Source organism: Leucopleurus acutus, assembly GCF_964270905.1.
Source record: "Leucopleurus acutus genome assembly, chromosome: 11".
Classification (NCBI taxonomy): domain Eukaryota; kingdom Metazoa; phylum Chordata; class Mammalia; order Artiodactyla; family Delphinidae; genus Leucopleurus; species Leucopleurus acutus.
In genome coordinates this window covers 86689923-86711220 of record NC_139152.1, presented here as the reverse complement: position 1 = coordinate 86711220, position 21298 = coordinate 86689923, and the positions used below count along the sequence as shown (strand labels likewise).

Here is a 21298-nt window from a genome sequence, read left to right as displayed (position 1 = left end):
TGCCACAAAAAGAAATCTATACAGAGACCATGTTTAAATAACTATAAATAACATTAATTAGAATTTATGGGATGCACAATTCATGGAATTCACCCGAACACAAAGAAACCTCTGAAAGTGTCGGGGGATTCATGTCTAAAAAACAAGGACACCCATCCTAGTGCCCTGCAAAGACAGCCGTCCTTCCCTACTAAGGATTTTAAATAATTCTCACTATGCTGCTCGCAGCATCATCCCCAAAGAAATATTAATTTACAAAATAACCCAGTATCCATAGACTTCTTTTGACAAATAAAAATCTTAAATTAAAAAGCACGATTCTCGCCCCTCTCCCCACCTCCACCCTTCACTCCAATTTCAGGTAGCTTGGCACTGAGTAATTGAACATTAAAAAATCGAGTTTGTAGACTTCGTACAGCTGCGTCTGGTGCTCTGAGCTGATGTTCTGGAAGAACTCTGTGGTCATTTCATCAGTAGTTCTCGTGGACTTGGCGTAGGTGGGGAACTTCAGGTAGCTGCCCACGCCCGCCAGCTGCAGGACGTAATTGGAATCCTCCTCCAGCGTCTCATACTTGCCCACGAGGTCATAGTGGATGTGGCACGGGTGGCAGAGGGAGTAGACGGTCTGCCAGTGTTCGTTGAAGGGCTCCTCGCGCTGCGTGTGCGGGTCTATGAGATAGGCCACGAACTCCTCGAACTTGACGTCGTCGCCCTTGCGCAGGGCCTCCTGCGTGGCGTTCTTGCGCTGCCGCCTGATGATCTTGGTGCCGTAGCGCTTGTGGAAGGAGGTGTTGTACTTCTGCGTGAACTTGTTCCGGTAGGCGGACACCAGCCTCTCGAAGGGCTCCCGCACGAACAGGAACTTCATGTAGCTTTTCAAGCGGTGGTTGATCTCGGGGATGCTGTACTGGTTCAGGGTCTTCAGGTTGGCCGAGACGTGCGCCTCGTTGGCCGGGATCTCCATGGGGTCGCTGTACTTGCCCCGCCCGGTCAGGACCATCATGAGCCGTTTCCAGTTGGTGCACGCCACCTTGGGCACGTAGCAGTAGATGAGCTCGTGGTCCTCATCCACCACCAGGTGCTTCAGGTCGTTGGGGGTCAGCACCCGCCGCTTGCGGCTCACGGCGCTGTTGGCGCGGCACGTGTCTGTGACCTGGTCCCGCCGCATCTGGTGCAGGACGGCCGTGTTGGAGAGCTCCAGCTGCAGAGGGGACACAAGAAGAAGAAGTACTCAGTACTCGTGTGGGATGTTTACACTGGGCCACATCCATGACACGATGGCCAATGCGGCCACCAAGGCAGCCACTGACAACCTAAATGGCCCGTCTCCCTTTCCAATTCTCCATCAGCTGTCGGGACTATTTCGGTTCTGTGTTCCACCATGCTTCCTTTGGACAGTAATGATAATGACCAATTCTGTAACTTACCCATCACCCTCTACATGCCAGGCATTTTATCAGAGCTTCATGTATACAGTTTTTCTTTTCTCTGTACAACAAACTCGAACCGTTACCGATTTATTTAACAATATCAAATACCTGCGGCTGTGCCAGGTAGCATGCTGCTAGGCCCTGGGGGTGCGGTAATGAAAAAGTGCAACAAGGTAACTGCCCTTAGGGAGCTGACAGTCCAGCTGGAAAGAAAAGGGAACTGAGGTTCAGAGATGTTAAGAGAGATCACACAGCGAGAGAGTCAGTATTCAAACTCAGGTCTGCCTGGCAACCAAAGCTGCCCACTTTCCACTCTAATCTGATGTCCAGGCCTCCAGTCTTCTTGATTAAAGCAGGAAGAAAAGCATGGAGTTCTGGCATTTGTTGATCTATTTCAAAGCAAGGGGATCCAGTTTTTCTACAAGCCTATCACTGTGGACACCTGTTGCTTTTTGCTTCCTCAGTACCAGTACCTTGATTTTCATCTGAGAACCTGCTTTCCTTCATTCTCAGCTCCCTTTCCTCTCGCTGAGCTGAGAGAATGCACCCTGGAGCTTGGGGTCAGGGAGGAGGGACCACCATGCAGGGAGAACTAGACCGGGAATGAAGGGAACAGAGGAGGGATGAGCAGAAAGACAAGGGGATGTATTCCCAGTGACATCATCTGAATACCTAGCTCCATACGTTGAAACCAGACCCCCAGCTTCTGGGCTTTTGTTGCATCAGTCAATACATTTGCTTTGGTGCAAAAGGCAGTTTAAGTCTGGGTTATATATCCCTTGGAATCATCATATATGGGTATTTACATTTATTATCTTTGAGCTTTTCCTCTCTTTTCCCCATGTTCACCCACTGATCCATCCATTCAAACATGTGTCCAGACCTCATAAAGTACAAGGCACTCTGCCCAGCACCCCTGGGAGATCTAACCCTTTCCTAAAGGGCTCACAGCCTAGGAGGCGCCAGGCCAGAGAGCTGGCGGCCTCAGTAGGGGCCAAAGGGGAAAGCTGTGTGCTCCTCTGAATTCTAGGAGCAAAGGTTTCTCCCCTAAAGGCCGTTCGCTCCCAATCTGAACTAGTTCTCACCGTCTACCTAGAAGAGGCAACATGAGACCACACTGGCCTGGTGCGCGGCCATCCTGGTCTCCAACCCCAGAGACTTTCAATGGAGTGGTGGCACCCTACCGTTGTCTGGCTTAACGCCATGCCTCCATCTACCCTCCTGGATGTGTAATGTGCTCTTCTTTTTTTTTTTAATTTAATTTTTTCTTTTATATCGGAGCGTAGTTGATTTATAATGTTGTGTTAGTTTCAGATGTATGGGTCTTCTTTTAAATATCAAAGATACTAATATTATGATTAAAGTTATAGAGAGACTGGGGCACCAGGGCTATGGGACAGCCACTCTGGGGCTGCAGATGACATGGCTGCATCCCTGACCCCGGACTGAATGGGGTCCCCGTCCTCATGCTCGTCTTCTTTGGTCCTTCAGAGCCCAGCACCAACCTACTTCTCCCACCTCATTCCCGTTCCTCCCCCTTTTATTATTATTATTTATTATTATTTTTTATTTTTTGCGGTACGCGGGCCTCTCACTGTTGTGGCCTCTCCCGTTGCGGGGCACAGGCTCCGGACGCGCAGGCTTAGCGGCCGTGGCTCACGGGCCCAGCCACTCCACGGCATGTGGGATCCTCCCGGACCGGGGCACGAACCCGTGTCCCCTGCATCGGCAGGCGGACTCTCAACCACTGCGCCACCAGGGAAGCCCTCCTCCCCCTTTTAGAACTGAAGGAAGCTCCAAAGAAACAAACGATTCACTCTTTTCCTGTTGGGCCCAGCCACTCCTATCTGGGATTCTTCCCTCTCCCTTTCTGCGGGTATAAACTGGGTAACCCATGAAGGCCCAACACACTCCCCTGCCACCAAGTGGAAGAATCATTCCCTCCCCTAAACACCCTCCCCACTGAGCGTCCTTCACAGCACAATTGCCCCGTCTGTTTCACGCCTGGTTTTCTCAAGTCGGGCGACCACTTGATTCACAGGGACCCAAAGCCACAGAGCCACTGCCCTCTCCAGGCTGGACTGCGGGTGGTCTAGAGGAGGTAATGCGGAGGGATCAGTGAAATCCCCCCGCTCCTAAAGCCACTGCACAGGCAAGTCAGTAGAGCCAAGGGCCTGGGTGGGACCCAAGAAGCTGGCCTTGTGTTTCCAACTCTGAACCACAATCTGCACAATTCATTCTAGAATATGCACAGGGCAATTGGGATGGGCTTAAGTTAGGAACACTGATGAGTTTATGGGGGACCTGAGGGATATCCTGGTGGCCAGTGGAGACAAGTCATTACATCCTGCTTTAGGGCTCTGTGTCTGTCTTCTCTCATGGTTTCCACGACGATGACGGTGTTGGTGATCATGAGCTGGTATGAGACAACAGCAGACAGCTGGGGGAGCTACTCTGTGTCAGGCACCTTCACACCTTCAGGTTATTTAAATACATTATCTTTAATCTTCCCAGCAATTCTCTGAAGTAGATGCTCTCACCACTGGAACTTTCCACACTCAAGGGAAGGAAGCAAACCAAGGCAGAGTGCTAATGTTGTGAAAATTCCATGAGCAAACAGGAGATTCTCTTGCTACCTTAGTCTCACAAGCAACTGGGGGAAATCTCGAAGGAGTCGTCACTGCCCTCTCGACGGTCATTCCCCTTTACAATCCTACACTGTCACTCTTCCCTTCAAGAAGTCGAGTCTACTTCTCTAGCCCCTTGACTCTGGCTGGCTGTGACCTGCTCAGACTAGCAGAATGTGTTAGAAGTGAGGACGAGCCAGTTCTGGAGCCTATTATGAAGCCTTGTAGTTCCTGCCCTTTGCGGCCACACCTTCATACCACACTGGCAAAAGTTTCTCCCTGTTGAATGCAAGTACCATGAAGTGTGAACTTTCTCCTTCCAGGGCTGTAGCTCCAGTGCTTGCAAGAGTGCCAGTCATATAGTAGACGGTCACTAAGTCTTTGTTGAGTGAATGAATGAATCAGTTAATTATCTCTTCAGGGAAGCTTGATAGGAAAGGAGGAAGGCCCCTCTGTAGCTAAAGAAATTTCCCAATTGTTCATAGATGTCAGAACGTTCTTTAATAGAGGCGGTAATAGTGATCCCCCAAAATTCATGGGGGACCTCAGAATGTGACCTTATTTGGAAATACGGGGTTTTTTTTTGCAGATGTGATTCATTAAACTGAAGTCATACTGAGTTAAGGTGGGTCCTAGTCCAATGACTAGTGTCGTTATAAGGAGAGAATACAGAGACACACATAGAGAAGGCCACGTGATGGCAGAGGCAGAGGGTGGAGTGGTTCATCTACTAGCTAAGAGATGCCAAGGATTGCCAGCAACAACCAGAAGCAGGGGAGGACAAGGAAGGGTGTACGCGTGGAGCCGTCAGAGAGCGCGTGACCCTGCTGACACCTTGATTTTAGACTTCCAGCCTCTGGAGCTGTAAGAGAATAAACTCCTGTTATTGTAAGCCACTGAGTTTATGATACTTTGTTATGGCAGTCCTAGGGCACTAATACAGGAACGAAGCCTTCAGCCCATACCTTTGAGCAAATTGTTATAAAATATAAATGTATAAGAGAGGGTAACATTATATAAGATAATATTTTTACATAGAAGAGTAAGGAGAGGATATTAGAGCACTAAGTAGAAAGTGGGTAAGATCTGCAATCAGAAGACCTAGGCGTGGGCAAGACCCTTAACTTTTTTTTTTGTAAATTAATTTGTATTGGAGTAATATATATTTGCTTTACAATGTTGTGTTAGTTTCTGCTGTACAGAAAAGTGAATCAGCTATACGTATACATATATCCCCTCTTTTTTGGATTTCCTTCCCATTTAAGTCACCAGAGAGCACTGAGCAGACTTCCCTGTGCTATACAGTAGGTTCTCATTAGTTATCTATTTTATACATAGTAGTGTATATATGTCAATCCCACTCTCCCACTTCATCCCAGTTCCCCTTCAACCCTGGTATCCATACTTCCCTTCTCTACGTCTGTGTCTCTATTGTGTTTTGCAAATAAGTTCACCTGTATCATTCTTCTAGTTTTTTGCTAAGATAAATTGTCTTTTTCCCTGGTTCAAGCCAAGGGCCCACAGAGCCATATTTGCTTGCCCCCACCTATGTGAATTACGGTAAAATCAAAGCTGAGTATAAAAAAGGGGATCTAAGAGGTTAAAGAGTAGTGACACATTGATCTAAAGTACAAAATATTAGCTAGAAGTCTTGCCTGGCTGTCTCTAACTCCCCTGAAGTTAAAGGGGAGAAATGAAGATTGTTTTAGTGGTTACACTAAAATTAAAATGTTGGTGAACTCTGTTTCATTCTTTGCTTTCTACTTATTATTATTAGTGAAAACCCTTAAAAAGGAATCAGACAATAAACTCAAAACTGTGTTCATTCCTATTTAGTTACTGTATGGGAAGGAGAAGATTCTGTATTATTTGGCTTTAGACGGCAAGAGAAAGATAGTTATGAAAAGAAAGAGCCGTAGTTTTTCTAAAGCAATGGATTAGAGAAACAGGGTCAATTCCTATGATAGACAACAAAAAGGTCTAAGAAGTACCCCAAGAAGCCATCCCTAAACCCAGTAGTGATTTTGGAGGAGGATTTTCAGAAAGACTCTTCTTAGGTAAATCCAGATATATCTCAATAGAGCTTGAAAATGGGGAAAGGTTGTGAAGATCACAAGATGAAAGATGAAGGAAGAAGACCTGAAGTATCACCTATGGTCAGCACCTGACCACCATTCCCCTAGCAAGAGACAACAGTTCTTAAGAGGCGATCACATCAATGAAAACCGGACTGTGCGTCAGAGTCAGATATTTAAAATACTGACATCAAGGCCTTGACTTGAATCATAACTTCTGGGGAAGAGATTTCATAATCTCTGTCTTTTAAAAGCCTCTCAAATGATCTTGGTAATCAGCTACTTTAGAAACTACTATTTTATATGTAACTCTCACTTAGACTAGTATGACTTTTTTGGAAGAGTTTGAGAAGAACTGACTTGATTCAAAGGATTCTTCTTTGAATGTTTTTTAGAATTCAATAGTGATACCATCTGGTCCTGGGGTTTTCTTAATTGATGGGAAGGTTTTTAGATACTGATACACTCTCCATACTAGTTATGGATCTGTGTAGGTGCTGTCTTTCTTCATGATTTAATTTTGGCCTGTTGTACATTTCTAGGAATTCATCCATTTGTTCTGGGTTATCCAATTTGTTGGCATAAAATCTCTTATAATCCCTTTATTTCTGTGTTGTCAGTTCTAATGTCTCTCCCTTCATTTCTGATTTTAAGTCTTCTCTTTGTTTCTTAATCTAGCTCAAGTTTTATTAAATTTGTGTATCTTTTCAAAAACAATTTTTTTCTTATTTTTCTATTTGCTATTTCATTTATTTGCCTTTCTGCTTTTTAAAAAACTTTTTGCTTTGTGTCTCATGTTCTAGGTTTAATGAGGTTGTGATTTAATCTTTTCCTGTTTAACTTTGGTATCATGTGTATTTTATTTATTTTTAATTTTTTAACATCTTAATTGGAGTGTAATTGCTTTACAATGGTGTGTTAGTTTCTGCTTTACAACAAAATGAATCAGTTATATATATACATATGTCCCCATATCTCCTCCCTCTTGCGTCTCCCTCCCTCCCTCCCACCCTCCCTATCCCACCCCTCCAGGCAGTCACAGAGCACCGAGCTGATCTCCCTGTGCTATGCGGCTGCTTCCCACTAGCTATCTACCTTACGTTTGGTAGTGTATATATGTCCATGCCTCTCTCTCGCTTTGTCACAGCTTACCCTTCGCCCTCCCCATATCCTCAAGTCCATTCTCTAGTAGGTCTGTGTCTTTATTCCTGTTTTACCCCTAGGTTCTTCATGACATTTTTTTTCTTAAATTCCGTATATATGTGTTAGCATACGGTATTTGTCTTTCTCTTTCTGACTTACTTCACTCTGTATGACAGACTCTAGGTCTATCCACCTCATTACAAATAGCTCAATTTCATTTCTTTTTATGGTTGAGTAATATTCCATTGTATATATGTGCCACATCTTCTTTATCCATTCATCCAATGATGGACACTTAGGTTGTTTCCATCTCTGGGCTATTGTAAATAGAGCTGCAATGAACATTTTGGTACATGACTCTTTTTGAATTATGGTTTTCTCAGGGTATATGCCCAGTAGTGGGATGGCTGGGTCATATGGTAGTTCTATTTGTAGTTTTTAAGGAACCTCCATACTGTTCTCCACAGTGGCTGTATCAATTTACATTCCCACCAACAGTGCAAGAGGGTTCCCTTTTCTCCACACCCTCTCCAGCATTTATTGTTTGTAGATTTTTTGATGATGGCCATTCTGACTGGTGTGAGATGATATAGACCCTTAACTTTTTAAGCCTCGGTTCTATTATTTGCAAAATGGGAATAGTGCCACCTACCCTGCAGGGGTGTTGATTAAACCAAATAAAAAGTATGGGTTGGCATTTAGACAATAAGATCAAGTCTAGTTCAGAATTTGGACAAGGTATGGTACACTGAAGGCAGTTAACATATATGCATTCTTTTTAAAATTAATCAATCAATCTTTGGCTGCGTTGGGTCTTCCTTGCTGAGAGCGGGCTTTCTCTAGTTGCGGCGAGCGGGGGCTACTCTTTGTTGCGGTGCGCGAGCTTCTCATTACGGTGGCTTCTGCTGTTGCGGTGCACGGGCTCTAGGCACGCGGGTTTCAGTAGTTGTGGCTTGTGGGCTGTAGAGCGCAGGCTCAGTAGTTGTGGCGCATGGGCTTAGTTGCTTCACGGCATGTGGGATCTTCCCGGACCAGGGCTTGAACCTGTGTCCCCTGCATTGGCAGGCGGATTCTTAACTACTGCGCCACCAGGGAAGCCCCTATGCATTCTTCATGAAAGAAGAAAAAAAAAATCCAAGAAAGAAGTCCAGAAATCTCAAAGACAAATTTCACCAGCTCTATAATTTTGTTGCAGGCCAGCCCTAGGTCATGGAGTTCAATTAATATTTAGTTTGAATGGTAAAACTCTGACTTTTGCGATTTCTGAACAGATGTGTTCATCACCTTAAGAAGAGCATTCATGCCACTTAAAAAACCAAACCCAAACCAGAACTGTCCTAAAGGAAACAGGACTAGGAAGGAAAAAGGGCCCGTCAATTTTGTCCATTTGAATCACTACTGGACAGTATTGAAGGCAATAAATGGCTAAATGAGCAGAGAAACAAGGGGTCCTCCTTCTTCCCCCCCCAGCTTTTTTCAGTTGGAGACAATTTTCTGGCCGTTTGAATCCCCAGGGAGGTAGCACGTCAGATGATACTGCACTCAGGACCGCAGAGCCATGAAAAATGGAAATGACACCACAGCGTCGTTTTACATCCAATTGCAGAGACAGAAAATAACTCAAAGGGGCTTTGGAATGCGCTATTGTGGTTTCTTTCTCTTCCATTTCCTCCTTCTCCACGGCAGTTTGGGTGGCAAACGGTGCACCTGCTGCAAGGAGGCAGCACAGTTTCCCTCAGGAGGGCTTTGGGGCACAGATCAAGAGAATAGGCATATTCTCAATCCTGAGACATATTCCCAATTCCTTCTCAGAGGAAGGAATTCACCCAGGCCTCTAGTGTTGATTTTCTTTTAACAAAATATTTTGTTTTTATTTTAAAACAATTTCAGGCTAGTGTTGATTTAACTTAAAGTATAATGGTACTTAAATATGCACAAATATAAAACTAGGTAGAGAAGACCAAAACAAATGGAAACATTCAAGTGAACGACATTAACCTGACGGATGATGCTGTTCACTGGAACCAAAGCCCTACTAGAAACGTACAGGGTACTTGCCGTCTATGCCGGGATAGGCTCTTTGCAGTGTGGCACTCCTCCTGTATGTGCCGCTCAGCTTTCCCACTGCTTTCTCATTTCTAGTTACTGTAAAATCCAGCATCCTCTCATATCACTTGACCTTTGCTTGGTCCAAATGCGTCATTTATATATTTTTTGTCTCTGCCCATTTCTAATGAGCCCAAGACAATAAAAATTGAGGTACACGTTACTACCAAGACCATCAATGAATACGTGTGCCGTAATTTCACATGGCAGGACTAGGTGTGGCCCTGACAATCCAGAAATGCTTTAACGTTTTTTCAAAATACAAATAAGAATACAAAATAAAAATACAAAATTAATACAATTCTCAGAACTCAGATCCCTGGGAGCTATATCTGTGGACCCCCTTGTATCTTGGTTTAAGAAACCTGGATTAAGGGGAGCCCTGGACAGGTCAGAGGGAAGAGAAGAATTCTTCACCATCATGGCCAGGATGGGGCAGGAGAGATTTCGGAGGGCGGCCTGGGCTGTTGCAGAGATCTCCATTTTTGTTATTAGGACCAACCGCATGTTAGAAATTGTAGTCAGGTAAGCAGTGATTTCTAACCTTAAAGAAAATGCAGAACTGGTCATGTCACTTCCACACTTGTCCCCAGTCAGGGTTCACAGGAGCTTCTGTAATGGTCCCAACTCTTCAGCAACTAACAGGTTCCCCGAGTATCAGTTTGACATCCATCCAGGAGGAGGAGGGCGTGAAGAGCATTTCCTAGGTGGGCACCTTGCTCCCTCGTCAGCGAAAGAAAACATCTGTCTTCTCCAACCATGCTGTATCAGTTTTACAAACAGGGCTTGTTTTTCTGATAATTATCTGAGCTTGAGCTCAATCTCTTTCCTTTTTCACTCCCTTTCTTTCCCCTCTTCTTTCCGTTCTCAAAGGTATCTGAAGAGACCATAACAAAGGACATCTGTGTAGCATAAAACTGAAAGAGGAAACAACAAATCTACTAAAAGGGCTGTGACTGAGGATCTTCTTTGGTGGTGGGCTTCCTCGTAGCAGGGACAAAAGGGGGAACGGGATTAAGTCTCCTTGCTTTTGTTCTCAGAGAGAAGTAGCATTCCAATTGCTCGGGGCAGAAAATATGCGCAGTGTTAGGGACTCAGAAATTTGAGTCGAGGAGGGAGATTCTTGGATTCAGTGTGCCCATGCTGGAATATTCAGAGGGTCTCTATCTTCGTGGGAGCCGAGTAGCACGCGTCACTACCACCTGTGTCCACAGGGCCCTTCAGCATTCACAGAGCACTTTCACACACCGTCCCACTTAAAGATCCCAGTGGGACTTCTCCAGAACCTACTAAAAGAAAGTTTATATTCAGCAGACCGGCCCGTACTTCCGACCACGTGTCATCTTTTTCTGGGCTGGCTCTGCCAGGCATTACCAATAATACCTCATGTGAATGGTCCTCAACCTTGAGCTTGCATGGCAGTCACCTGGAGGGCTTGTTAAAATGCAGTTTGCTGGATCCAGCCCATGTTGCCAATTCAGTAGGTCTGGGACTGGGCCTGAGAATCTGCATTTCTAGCAAGTTCCCAGGTTGTCAGTTTGGTAGGGCTGCCATAACAAAATGCTACAGACTGGGTGGCTTAGGCAGCAGAAACGGATTTTCTCAGCGTCCTGGAGGTGTGCGCAGGGGTGGTTTCCTCTGCGGTCTCTCTCCTTGGCTTGCGTACGTCTGCCTTCTCGCTGCCTTTTCACACGGTCAACCCTCTGTGCATCTTTACCCCGGTGTCTCTTCTTCTTTTTTTTTTAAGTACATTTATTTAATTTTTGGCTGTGTTGGGTCTTGGTTGCTGTGTGCGGGCTCTCTCTAGTTGCGGCGAGCGGGGGCTACTCTTCGTTGCGGTGCGCGGGCTTCTCATTGCGGTGGCTTCTTGTTGTGGAGCACAGGCTCTAGACGCGCGGGCTTCAGTAGTTGCAGCACGTGGGCTCAGTAGTGGTGGCGCACGGCCTTAGTTGCTCTGCGGCATGTGGGATGTTCCCTGGACCAGGGCTTGACCCTGTGTCCCCTGCACTGGCAGGAGGATTCTTAACCACTGTGCCACGAGGGAAGTCCTCTTCCTCCTCTTATAAAGACACCAGTCTTACTGGATTAGGCCCACCCTAATGGCCTCGATTTAATTCAGTCACCTCTTTAAAGGCCCTAGCTCCAAATATGGTTATGTTCTGAGGTACTGGGGGGTTGGGACTCCAGTATATGAATACTGGGGGTGCGGCACAATTCAGCCCATTACACCAGGTGAGGCTGACGCTGCTGGTCTGAGGACCACACTTTGAGAACCACATCTTTACACTATGAGGAAAGGACTGTAATCTAACATCTTTCACCAGTTCAAGCTATTCTTAATTATAGAACACAGAGCCAAGTTCGTCATCTGCTGCCAGGCAACTCCTAGGTCTACCTCCAGCTGCAACCTCGACTCCCCTCACCTCCCTTTGATTTCCCAAAAGTATAAATTAGGTCAGAGGAAGGCTGATTCTAGGAAACCGTGAACATGGCTACAGGCTCTGGGCTGTGTCCTGTGTTCTCACTTAGATGTCTATTTTTAATTTGGACATTTAAAAAAGGCAACTGTAATTAGCTGAAGTACCAAATTTAGGGACTGTTTGAAAAAGTCTTTAAGACTTCACTATGTTTCATCTTAAAAGGAAGGAAAGCACGTTTCCCTTAAATTAAAACATCTTTTGCGGTGTTTACAGTTTCTTTCAGACACAAGGGCCCAAACTGAAGGAGGAGCAGCTGGTCCATTTTACTGTCCCGGGTGGAGGAGATGCAGAGGGATGGAAACCCAGAGAAAAAGGTAAATGTAAAGGCATCAGGAGAGTGGGGTTGGCAGAATCTGTCATTAACAGCTGCCTGCTTGGGTCCAGCCTCAGGTTCGCCACTTGCAAATCCTAATACAAGATCCCTTCGAGCATCTTGGGGGCACTGCCATCATCTCGCTGATTTCAGAATTGGGGGAGGGAGAGGAAAACCCGGGGATCTGGTTTGCTATGATTCTATTATATTTCCTTCTGGTCCAGTAATTCCTAAACTCTCACAAGAAAGGCTAGTCATGAGGAATTCCTGAAGAAACCACATCCACAGCAAAGAGGCCTACGTGTATACTAGCTACCATTTCTTGAGCACTTACTATGTACCAGCCACTTTTAATCCTCACAGTCTAGGGGATAGGTGTCATTAGTGTTCCCAACTTATGAATGAGGAAACTGAGGCGCAGGGAGAACAAGCTGCTCAAGATCAGGGAGCTAGGAACTGGCGTTGGGTTTTGAATCCAGGCAGCCTGTGCTCTGAGCCCCTGCACTGTGCAGCCCCCCAGGATCTGCAGCTCCCTCTGGGAGTTACCGTCTCCAGGGCAGCTGCTGGAGCCATGCGTCTCCATCCTGGCAGCTCACAGGGGAGCTTTAAATACCACTGAAGGCTGGGGCCCACGCCAGATATCTGATGTGATTGCTTTGGGTGTGGCCAGCTCCCTGGGGATTCGAAAGCTGCCCAGGTGGGAACCATGTCTTAGAGGCTCCAATGCCAGCAGCTATATAAACTAAATCATGGAGTGGACTTGAGCAGTGACCCTTGTGTGATCTTGGGCAAATTTCACCTTCCTGGTCTTCAGATTTGAAATTAGGAGCTTTCCGTCCTGTAGGGCCAGAGATCAAAGGTCTAGAAGGCCACAATTCTAACGTCTTTGGCTGAGTCCTTAGAGAACCACTAGGAATTCTATAATGCTCAAAAACTTTTATGTTTAGAAAAGAAAGGAGAAAAACATTGAGCCTTTAAAGAAAGAATCTAGTCTGAGGGTTTAGGAAAGAATTGATTCCGCATTAACTGACATTAGCATTGCCAGGGAAATTGGCTTCTGTTTTTCTTTTTTTGAATTGAAGTATAGTTGATTTACAGTGTTGTGTTAATTATTGTTGTGCAGCAAAGTGATTCAGTTATACACATATACATATATATATATGTAGACATTCTTTCTTAAAATATTCTTTTCTATTATGGTTTATCATAGGATATTGAATATAATACCCTGTGCAATATAGCAGGACCTTCTTGTTTATCCATCCCATATATAAAAACTTACATCTGCCAACCCTAACCTTCCATTCCGTGCCTCCCCCTGGCAGCCACCAGTCTGTTCTCTATGTCTGTAATTCTGTTTCATAGATATTTTCATTTGTGTCACATTTTAGAGTCCGCATATAAGTGATATCATATGGTATTTGTCTTTCTGACTTATTTCACTTAGTATGATGATCTCTAGTTGCATCCATGTTGCTGCAAATGGCATTACTGCATTCTTTTTTTTACGGCTGAATAGTATTCCATTGTGCTGTATATATGTACCACACCTTATTTATTCATTCACCTGTCAGTGGACATTTAGGTTGTTTCCATGTCTTGACTATTGTGAACAGTGCCACTATGAACACAGGGGTGCGGGCCTCATTGTTGTGGCCTCTCCCATTGTGGAACACAGGCTCCGGACATGCAGGCGCAGTGGCCATGGCTCACGGGCCCAGCCACTCGGCGGCATGTGGGATCCTCCCGGACTGGGGCACGAACCCGTGTCCCCTGCATCGGCAGGCGGACTCTCAACCACTGCGCCACCAGGGAAGCCCTATCTTTTTGAATTATAGTTTTCTCTGGATATATGCCCAGGAGTGGGATTGCTGCATCATATGCTAGTTCTATTTTTAGTTTTCTGAGGAACCTCCATACTGTTTTCCACAGTGGCTGCACCAACTTACATATCCACCAACAGTGTATGAGGATTCCCTTTTCTCCACACCCTCTCCAGCATTTATTATTTGTAGACTTTTTAATGATGACCATTCTGACTGGTGTGAGGTGGTACCTCATTGTAGTTTTGAGTTGCATTTCTCTAATAATTAGCAATGCTGAGCATCTTTCCGTGTGCCTATTGGCCATCTGTATTTCTTCCTTGGAGAAATGTCTCTTTAGGTCTTCTGCCCATTTTTGGATTGGGTTGTTTGTTCTTTTGTTGTTGAGTTGTATGAGCTGTTTGTATATTTTGGAAATGAAGGCCTTGGTCACATCGTTGGCAAATATTTTCTCCCTTTCTGTAGGCTGTCTTTTTGTTTTGTTTATGGTTTCCTTTGCTGTGCAAAAGCTTGTAAGTTTGATTAGGTCCCATTTGTTTATTTTTGCTTTTATTTCTTTTGCCTTGGGAGACTAAGAAAACATTGGTACGATTTATGTCAGAATGTTTTGCCTATGTTCTCTTCTAGGAGTTTTATGGTATCATGCCTTATGTTTAAGTCTTTAAGTCAGTTTGAGTTTATTTTTGTGCACGGCGTGAGGGTGTGTTCTAACTTCATTGATTTACATGCGGCCATCCAACTTTCCCAGCACCACTTGCTGAAGAGGCTGTCTTTTTCTCGTTGTATATTCTTGCCTCAGGAAATTGGTTTCTTAGGATTTCAACTTGTCACTAGGGAATCACCTGTTTAATAATAAGGACTGAATCTCTACAGGAGCTTTTCCTACCTTTCCAAAGCAAAAAGAAGGAAAAGGTGCAATGGATGGGAAGCATTTTGAGCCCTGGAAGGTGAGGCAGTGGTGCAGGAGACCCTGGGTGACGGAGGGCCCAGAGCTGGCCTCTGGATGCAGCCCCCCAGCCAGGCTCAGCTGACACGGCCACAGGCGAGCTAAGGCTCTGAGCTGTGTTTTAACCTTGGGTACTTTGAGGGCAGAAACAAGCAAGCAGAGGGTTAAGGTACTTCTTTTGTATCAGGGTTTAAATTTGGTGACCTGGATTAGGGTCACAAACTCCAATGCCCTCTGGAGCCAGCAGGGAGTCCCTGAGCCACTGAAGGTGGGAGATGCCACTTAAATCTTGCTCGTGTTGTCGTGAGGGAATATGGGGACCTTGTCTTTTGGGATGTTTCAAATTCTCAAGAGAAGCCAGAAAACCCGATTTTATGTGTCATCTGCATTCTCAAATGTTAGCTACAATCAAAAAATAATTTTTTTAGTGGTGTTTAAAATGTTTTTTAACTTGTTTGGGCTGGATTTGCACGGGGGCCACCAGTTGGTACCCTCACCCAGGCACTGGACAGTGGAACTAGTAATGAGGTGCCCTCTTGGAAAGGGCTGTTCTGAGCTGTGCCCACCACTGCCTCCCACCCAGCTGCGCTGCTCAGTTAACCGAACCGTAAGCAGTTGAGGGGGGAAAGAGTCAGGTGGAACAAGCCAGACTGCAGAAGTTCAGAATGCAATTAGGATAGCTCACGATCAGCAGTGGTTACTAAGAGACACCCCTGGGACCTCAGCTCTGCCCACCCACTCTTCTTGGTAATACCTTCTTCTAACACTCTCATTACAATCTACTCATTTTGCATGTCTCTCCCTTCTAGAATGTAGACTCCAAGAGGGCAGGTACTTTTTACTGTGTGTTCATCCTCATATCCTCGGTGCCTGGCACATACTAGACACGCAAAGCTTTGTTGAATGAACGAATGGATGCATGCACGCATACGTGAATGAATGACTTGGGGGTGACAGGGGTTTTTAAAGGCCACAAAAGGGCTGATGAGGCCGCATGAGCTTCCTGGTGCCTCAATCTGCAGCCCCCAGCCCGTGTCCCCATGGAGGGTTTCTGGCAAAGATCCTGCAGCTGCAATGCAAGAGCTCAGTATCAGCCCAGAGGCCGGAGGCCAAGAGACAAGCAGCTGGGGTGCCTGGTGCCGGGTGGAAATGGGCTCAGGGTGCCTGCGGTAGCCTTTGACGTGGGGGGTGGGGGTGGGAACTGGCACTTTCCACCCGAATGGTGAGGCCAGGAAGCAGGAGGAGAGTCACGCGAGGGTGCTGGTGCCAAGGGCTCCCTTTCAGCCTGACCAGGTGTGGCTGCAGGGGCTCATTTCCATCTCAGATCAGCTGTTCAGGCTTCCGGAGGCCTGGGCAGGCTGCGGGGTGTGTGTGTGTGCAGGGATGGGGATGCTGCTGCCAAGCTGGACCGGCGCCCGATGAATGGTGGCCCGGAACAGGGACAATGGCAGGGAAGGGATGTGCCTCCCACATGCTCGGGAGGCTGGGTTTCCTGGGAAAGCAGAAGTCGGAGGGCAGGTGGAATGTGCACTGCTGACTGATGCTTTGGGACCCTTGGAAGTCACTGCTGGCAGGAGGCGGCGGAGGGTTCCACTGTGCAGCCTCCAACGTTTCACCTCTCTCCCAGCCAAGGTGGCCGACGGCACCCCACCCACGTGGGCCTCCCAGAGGGCGATGCTCTTCTGAGGCAGAAGGTTATGACGCCCCAGCTTCTCCTTCTGGTCTCTCCCTCCTTGGGACCGACTGACTTCACTGGTTCTTGCTGATTCTCTTCCTAGACTCACCAGAATGTTCTTATATTTTACCCACATCACTTGGCCTCCTTAGGTCTTAGTTACCCCATCTGTAAAATGGGGACAACAATCGCGTCTCCTCCTCAAGGTTGTTTAGAGGATTCAGTGAGAGCTTACAAGGAAAGCACTTAGCACTTCTCTTTATCACTATAAATATGACAGAGGGTAGCTTCCAAAGTGGCCGACAGTATAGCGAGCACACTACCCTGCCTCTCCCGTAGCCTAACGGCACATCTCACTCTTTATGTAAGAATCACAGTGGGCGCTTGGTGAAATACGGATTCCTAGACGCCACCTGGAGAAGTTCTGACTCAGTGGGTCTGGCTGTTCTAGGTCCCTGCCCTTGACGGCTGCCCCAGGATGATTCTACCAGGCCGATTCCAAGGTTGGTGATCCTGTGTCCCATTTTGAAAACTGCCGATCAGCCGTCACTTTTTTTTTTTTTTTTTTTTGCGGTACGCGGGCCTCTCACTGTTGTGGCCTCTCCCATTAGGGAGCACAGGCTCAGCAGCCATGGCTCACAGGCCCAGCCGCTCCGCGGCATGTGGGATCTTCCCGGACCGGGGCACGAACCCGCGTCCCCTGCATCGGCAGGCGGACTCTCAACCACTGCGCCACCAGAGAAGCCCCGGCTGTCACTTTTACATGAACAGGTCCTGCAGTTAACATCCAACACATTTGTTATCTATGCAAAACGCCTGGCTCACGGTGATTCAATATCTCACTGACTCAGAGACAGAAGCAATTGGAGGCAACTTGGAATGGCAGCTGTTTGTTAAGCAAGCTGGAGGTCTAAGGAGCCGTTTTCTAGCTATAGAGAGATCAGCTATTAATAAGTATTAGCAGACTGTACAGTGTGCGTGGAATTTCAGAGTCAGTGAACCATGGGTTAGGAGACACCCCCAGAGGTCAATTTATTTCTTAATCAAGTAGCATGTTTCAACAATATCCCATTTCCCTATTGTTCAAAGGGTACATTCTCTTAGGCTTTCATGTCTGCATGGTGTGTGTTTCCTGGCGAGGGCAAGGCTGGTCTTTCGCTAGGAGGGGAGGTGGAGCCAGCTCTGAGACAGGGGCTCAAAGCCCTCTTCCCCCCCACCCAGCTACAGACCTGGGGCCCCAAAAGAGCCATTTTCACCACCTTCAGCCAGACCCCTTTGTCTCGAGCTGCTCCATCCCAATTATGGTTATAGCGCCGTGAACAATGTGAGTTCAACTTATTCCCCTCCTCCAAGGACATTAGGACAGGGCCTGGGTATCTCTGTGTCCCAAGTGCCAGGCACTCAGTGCCCAGTACTTGCGGGACTCAGAAAAGAGTGATTAGCTGTGTGCCAACGTGTTAATGCCTTTCAAATACTAAGACTTTTCGTCTGTCTCAGCTGCTTTACTACCTTTTCCCTCGTTCAAGAATGGCCCATTTGGGAGGATAATGAAAGTGTCAGGAAGGCCATCATTGAGTGCTACAGGGACAAGCATGTCTAAATTCACAGCTGTTTGGTGAGAAACTTAAGAACCTGGGCTGCTTCTCAGTCACTTCTGGGGACATACATACAAATACACATAATGGAGCCCTACATGACATCATGGATTTGGACCCGGGGCCCACAGATGACTAAGACCCTCAAGTTAATGGCATCAGAGGTGGGCATGTCCTTCTGTTTGTAGAGGTGCAGAGTGATTTTACAGCCCTAGAGCCCTTGGAACACAGAGCTTCAGAGTCGGAAAATACCTTTGTGATCATCTGCTACCACGTTCTGATTTTCAGATGGCAACACTGAGGCCCAGAGATGTTAACCCATCCACCCACTCCCAGGAAGTGGCGAAGCTGGGACCAGAAACCGAGTCTTCTGCCCCTTTGTGCTGCTGGACTGTACAGTGAAAAGAGGAACCTTCAGCAGCTCTTGTCCATGGCACAGGGATGGATCCAGGAAGAGAGTGATGGGTGGGCCAGCCCAAGTGCCACCTCCATGGTGCTGAAACATCTCTGTGAGATGCAGCAAACAACCCTGCTTCCAGCAACCTAAGGAGTATCATGTGGACTCATGATCTGTGGCATTTCTGAAACTGAACTCCTGTTCAGTGACCTTTTTTATTATTCAGTATAGGGAACATGGCAAAGGTCCTGGGCTGGCTTGATTGAGGAATCCATTAAAGAAAAGTGAAGCAAGAATTGGGAAAAGTCTTGATGACTTTTTTAAAAGAACAGTGACTCTGCTGTTTGCAGATGACAGGATACTATCCGTAGAAAATTCTAAAGATGATACCAGAAAACTACTACAGCTCATCAATGAATTCAGTGAAGGTGCAGGATACAAAATTAATACACAGAAGTTTCTTGCATTTCTATACAATAACAACAAAAGATCACGAAGAGAAATTAAGGAAACAATCCCATTTACCATCACATTATAAAGAATAAAATACCTAGGAATAATACCTAAGGAGGCAAAAGACCTGTACTCTGAAAACTATAAGACACTGATGAAAGCAATTAAAGACGACACAAACAGATGGAAAGATATACCATGTTCTTGGATTGGAAGAATCAATATTGTTACCATGACTGTACCATCCAAGGCAATCTACAGATTCAATGCAATCCCTATTAAATTACGAATGGCATTTTCCACAGAATTAGAACAAATAAATTTTTAAATTTGTATGGAAACACAAAAGGCCCTGAATAGCGAAAGCAATCCTGAGAAAGAAAAGCGGAGCTGGAGGAATCAGGCTCCCTGCCTTCAGACTATACTACATGGCTACAGTAATCAAAATAGTATGGTACTCAGTACCTCCCATCAGGACGCTTGCACAAGCCTCTAGATAGCCTCATCCACCAGAGGGCAGACAGCAGAAGCAACAAGAACTACAGTCCTGCAGCCTGTGGAACGAAAACCACACTCACAGAAACATAGACAAAATGAAAAGGCAGAGGACTATGTACCAGATGAAGGAATTAAAACCCCAGAAAAACAACTAAATGAAGTGGAGATAGGTAACCTTCCAGAAAAAGCATTCAGAATAATGATACTGAAGATGGTCCAGGACCTCAGAAAAAGAATGGAGGCAAAGATCGAGAAGATGCAAGAAATGTTTAACAAAGACCTAGAAGAATTAAAGAACAAACACCTAAAAGAATTAAAGAACAAACAAACAGAGATGAACAATACAATAACTGAAATGAAAAATATACTAGAAGGAATCAATAGCAGAATAACTGAGGCAGAAGAACAGATAAGTGACCTAGAAGACAGAATGGTGGAATTCACTTCCATGGAACAGAATAAAAAAAAAGAATGAAAAGAAATGAAGACAGCCTAAGAGACCTCTGGGACAACATTAAATGCACTAACATTTCCATTATAGGGGTCCCAGAAGGAGAAGAGAGAGAGGAAGGACCCAAGAAAATATTTGAAGAGATTATAGTAGAAAACTTCCCTAACATGGGAAAGGAAATAGCCACTGAAGTCCAAGAAGTGCAGAGAGTCCCAGGCAGGATAAATCCATGGAGAAACAGGCTGAAACACATTGTAACAAAATTGACAAAAATTAAAGACAAAGAAAAATTATTAAAAGCAACAAGGGAAAAACGACAAATAATATACAAGGGAACTCCCATAAAGTTAACAGCTGATTTCTCAGCAGAAACTCTACAAGCCAGAACAGAGTGGCTCTACAAGCCAGAACGGAGTGGCATGATATATTTAAAGTGATGAAAGGGAAAAACCTACAGCTAAGATTACTCTACCCAGCAAGGATCTCCTTCAGATTCGATGGAGAAATCAAAAGGTTTACAGGCAAGAGAATTCAGCACCACCAAACCAGCTCTACAACAAATGCTAAAGGAACTTCTCGAAGTGGGAAACACAAGAGAAGAAAAGGACCTACAAAAACAAATCCATAACAATTAAGAAAATGGTAATAGGAACATACATATCTATAATTACATTAAATGTGAATAGATTAAATGCTCCAACCAAATGACACAGGCTTGATTAATGGATACAAAAGCAAGACCCATATATATGCTGTCTACAAGAGACCCACTTCAGACCTAGGGACACATACAGACTGAAAAAGTAAGGGGATGGAAAAAGATATTCCATGCAAATGGAAATCAAAAGAAAGCTGGGGTAGCAATACTCATATCAGATAAAATAGACTTTAAAATAAGGAATGTTACAAGAGACAAGGAAGGACACTACATAATGATCAAGGGATCAATCCAAGAAGAAGATATAACAATTATATATGCACCCAACATAGGAGCACCTCAATACATAAGGAAAATGCTAACAGCTATAAAAGAGCAAATAAAAAGTAACACAGTAATAGTGGGGGACTTTAACACCTCACTTACATCAATGGACAGATCATCCAAACAGAAAACTAATAAGGAAACACAAGCTTTAAATGACACAATAGACCAGACAGATTTAATTGATATTTATAGGACATTCCATTCGAAAACAACAGAATACACTTTCTTATCAAATGCACATGGAACATTCCCCAGGATAGATCACATCTTGGGTCACAAGTCAAGCCTTGATAAATTTAAG

At 45.5% G+C, this 21298-nt stretch overlaps 2 protein-coding genes across 3 annotated transcripts in view; one reads left to right on the top strand and one right to left on the bottom strand.

Annotated features, from left to right (window-relative positions):
* Nucleotides 1-346: 346 nt before the first annotated feature.
* CHST11 (carbohydrate sulfotransferase 11) overlaps nucleotides 347-21298 on the bottom strand; it is a gene marked incomplete at both ends in the record, with an annotated part of 279802 nt that continues 258850 nt past the window's right edge. For both annotated transcript variants that reach the window (XM_082849886.1, XM_082849887.1), the window contains one exon: nucleotides 347-1201. In XM_082849886.1, the coding sequence (XP_082706012.1) occupies nucleotides 347-1201 (855 nt within the window). The remainder of the gene's footprint in view (nucleotides 1202-21298) is intronic.
* Nucleotides 3824-21298, top strand: part of LOC309968285 (cytochrome b-c1 complex subunit 10-like) — a gene marked incomplete at both ends in the record, with an annotated part of 134005 nt that continues 116530 nt past the window's right edge. Inside the window, one exon of the mRNA XM_082849502.1 lies at nucleotides 3824-3849. Within this exon, the coding sequence (XP_082705628.1) occupies nucleotides 3824-3849 (26 nt within the window). The remainder of the gene's footprint in view (nucleotides 3850-21298) is intronic.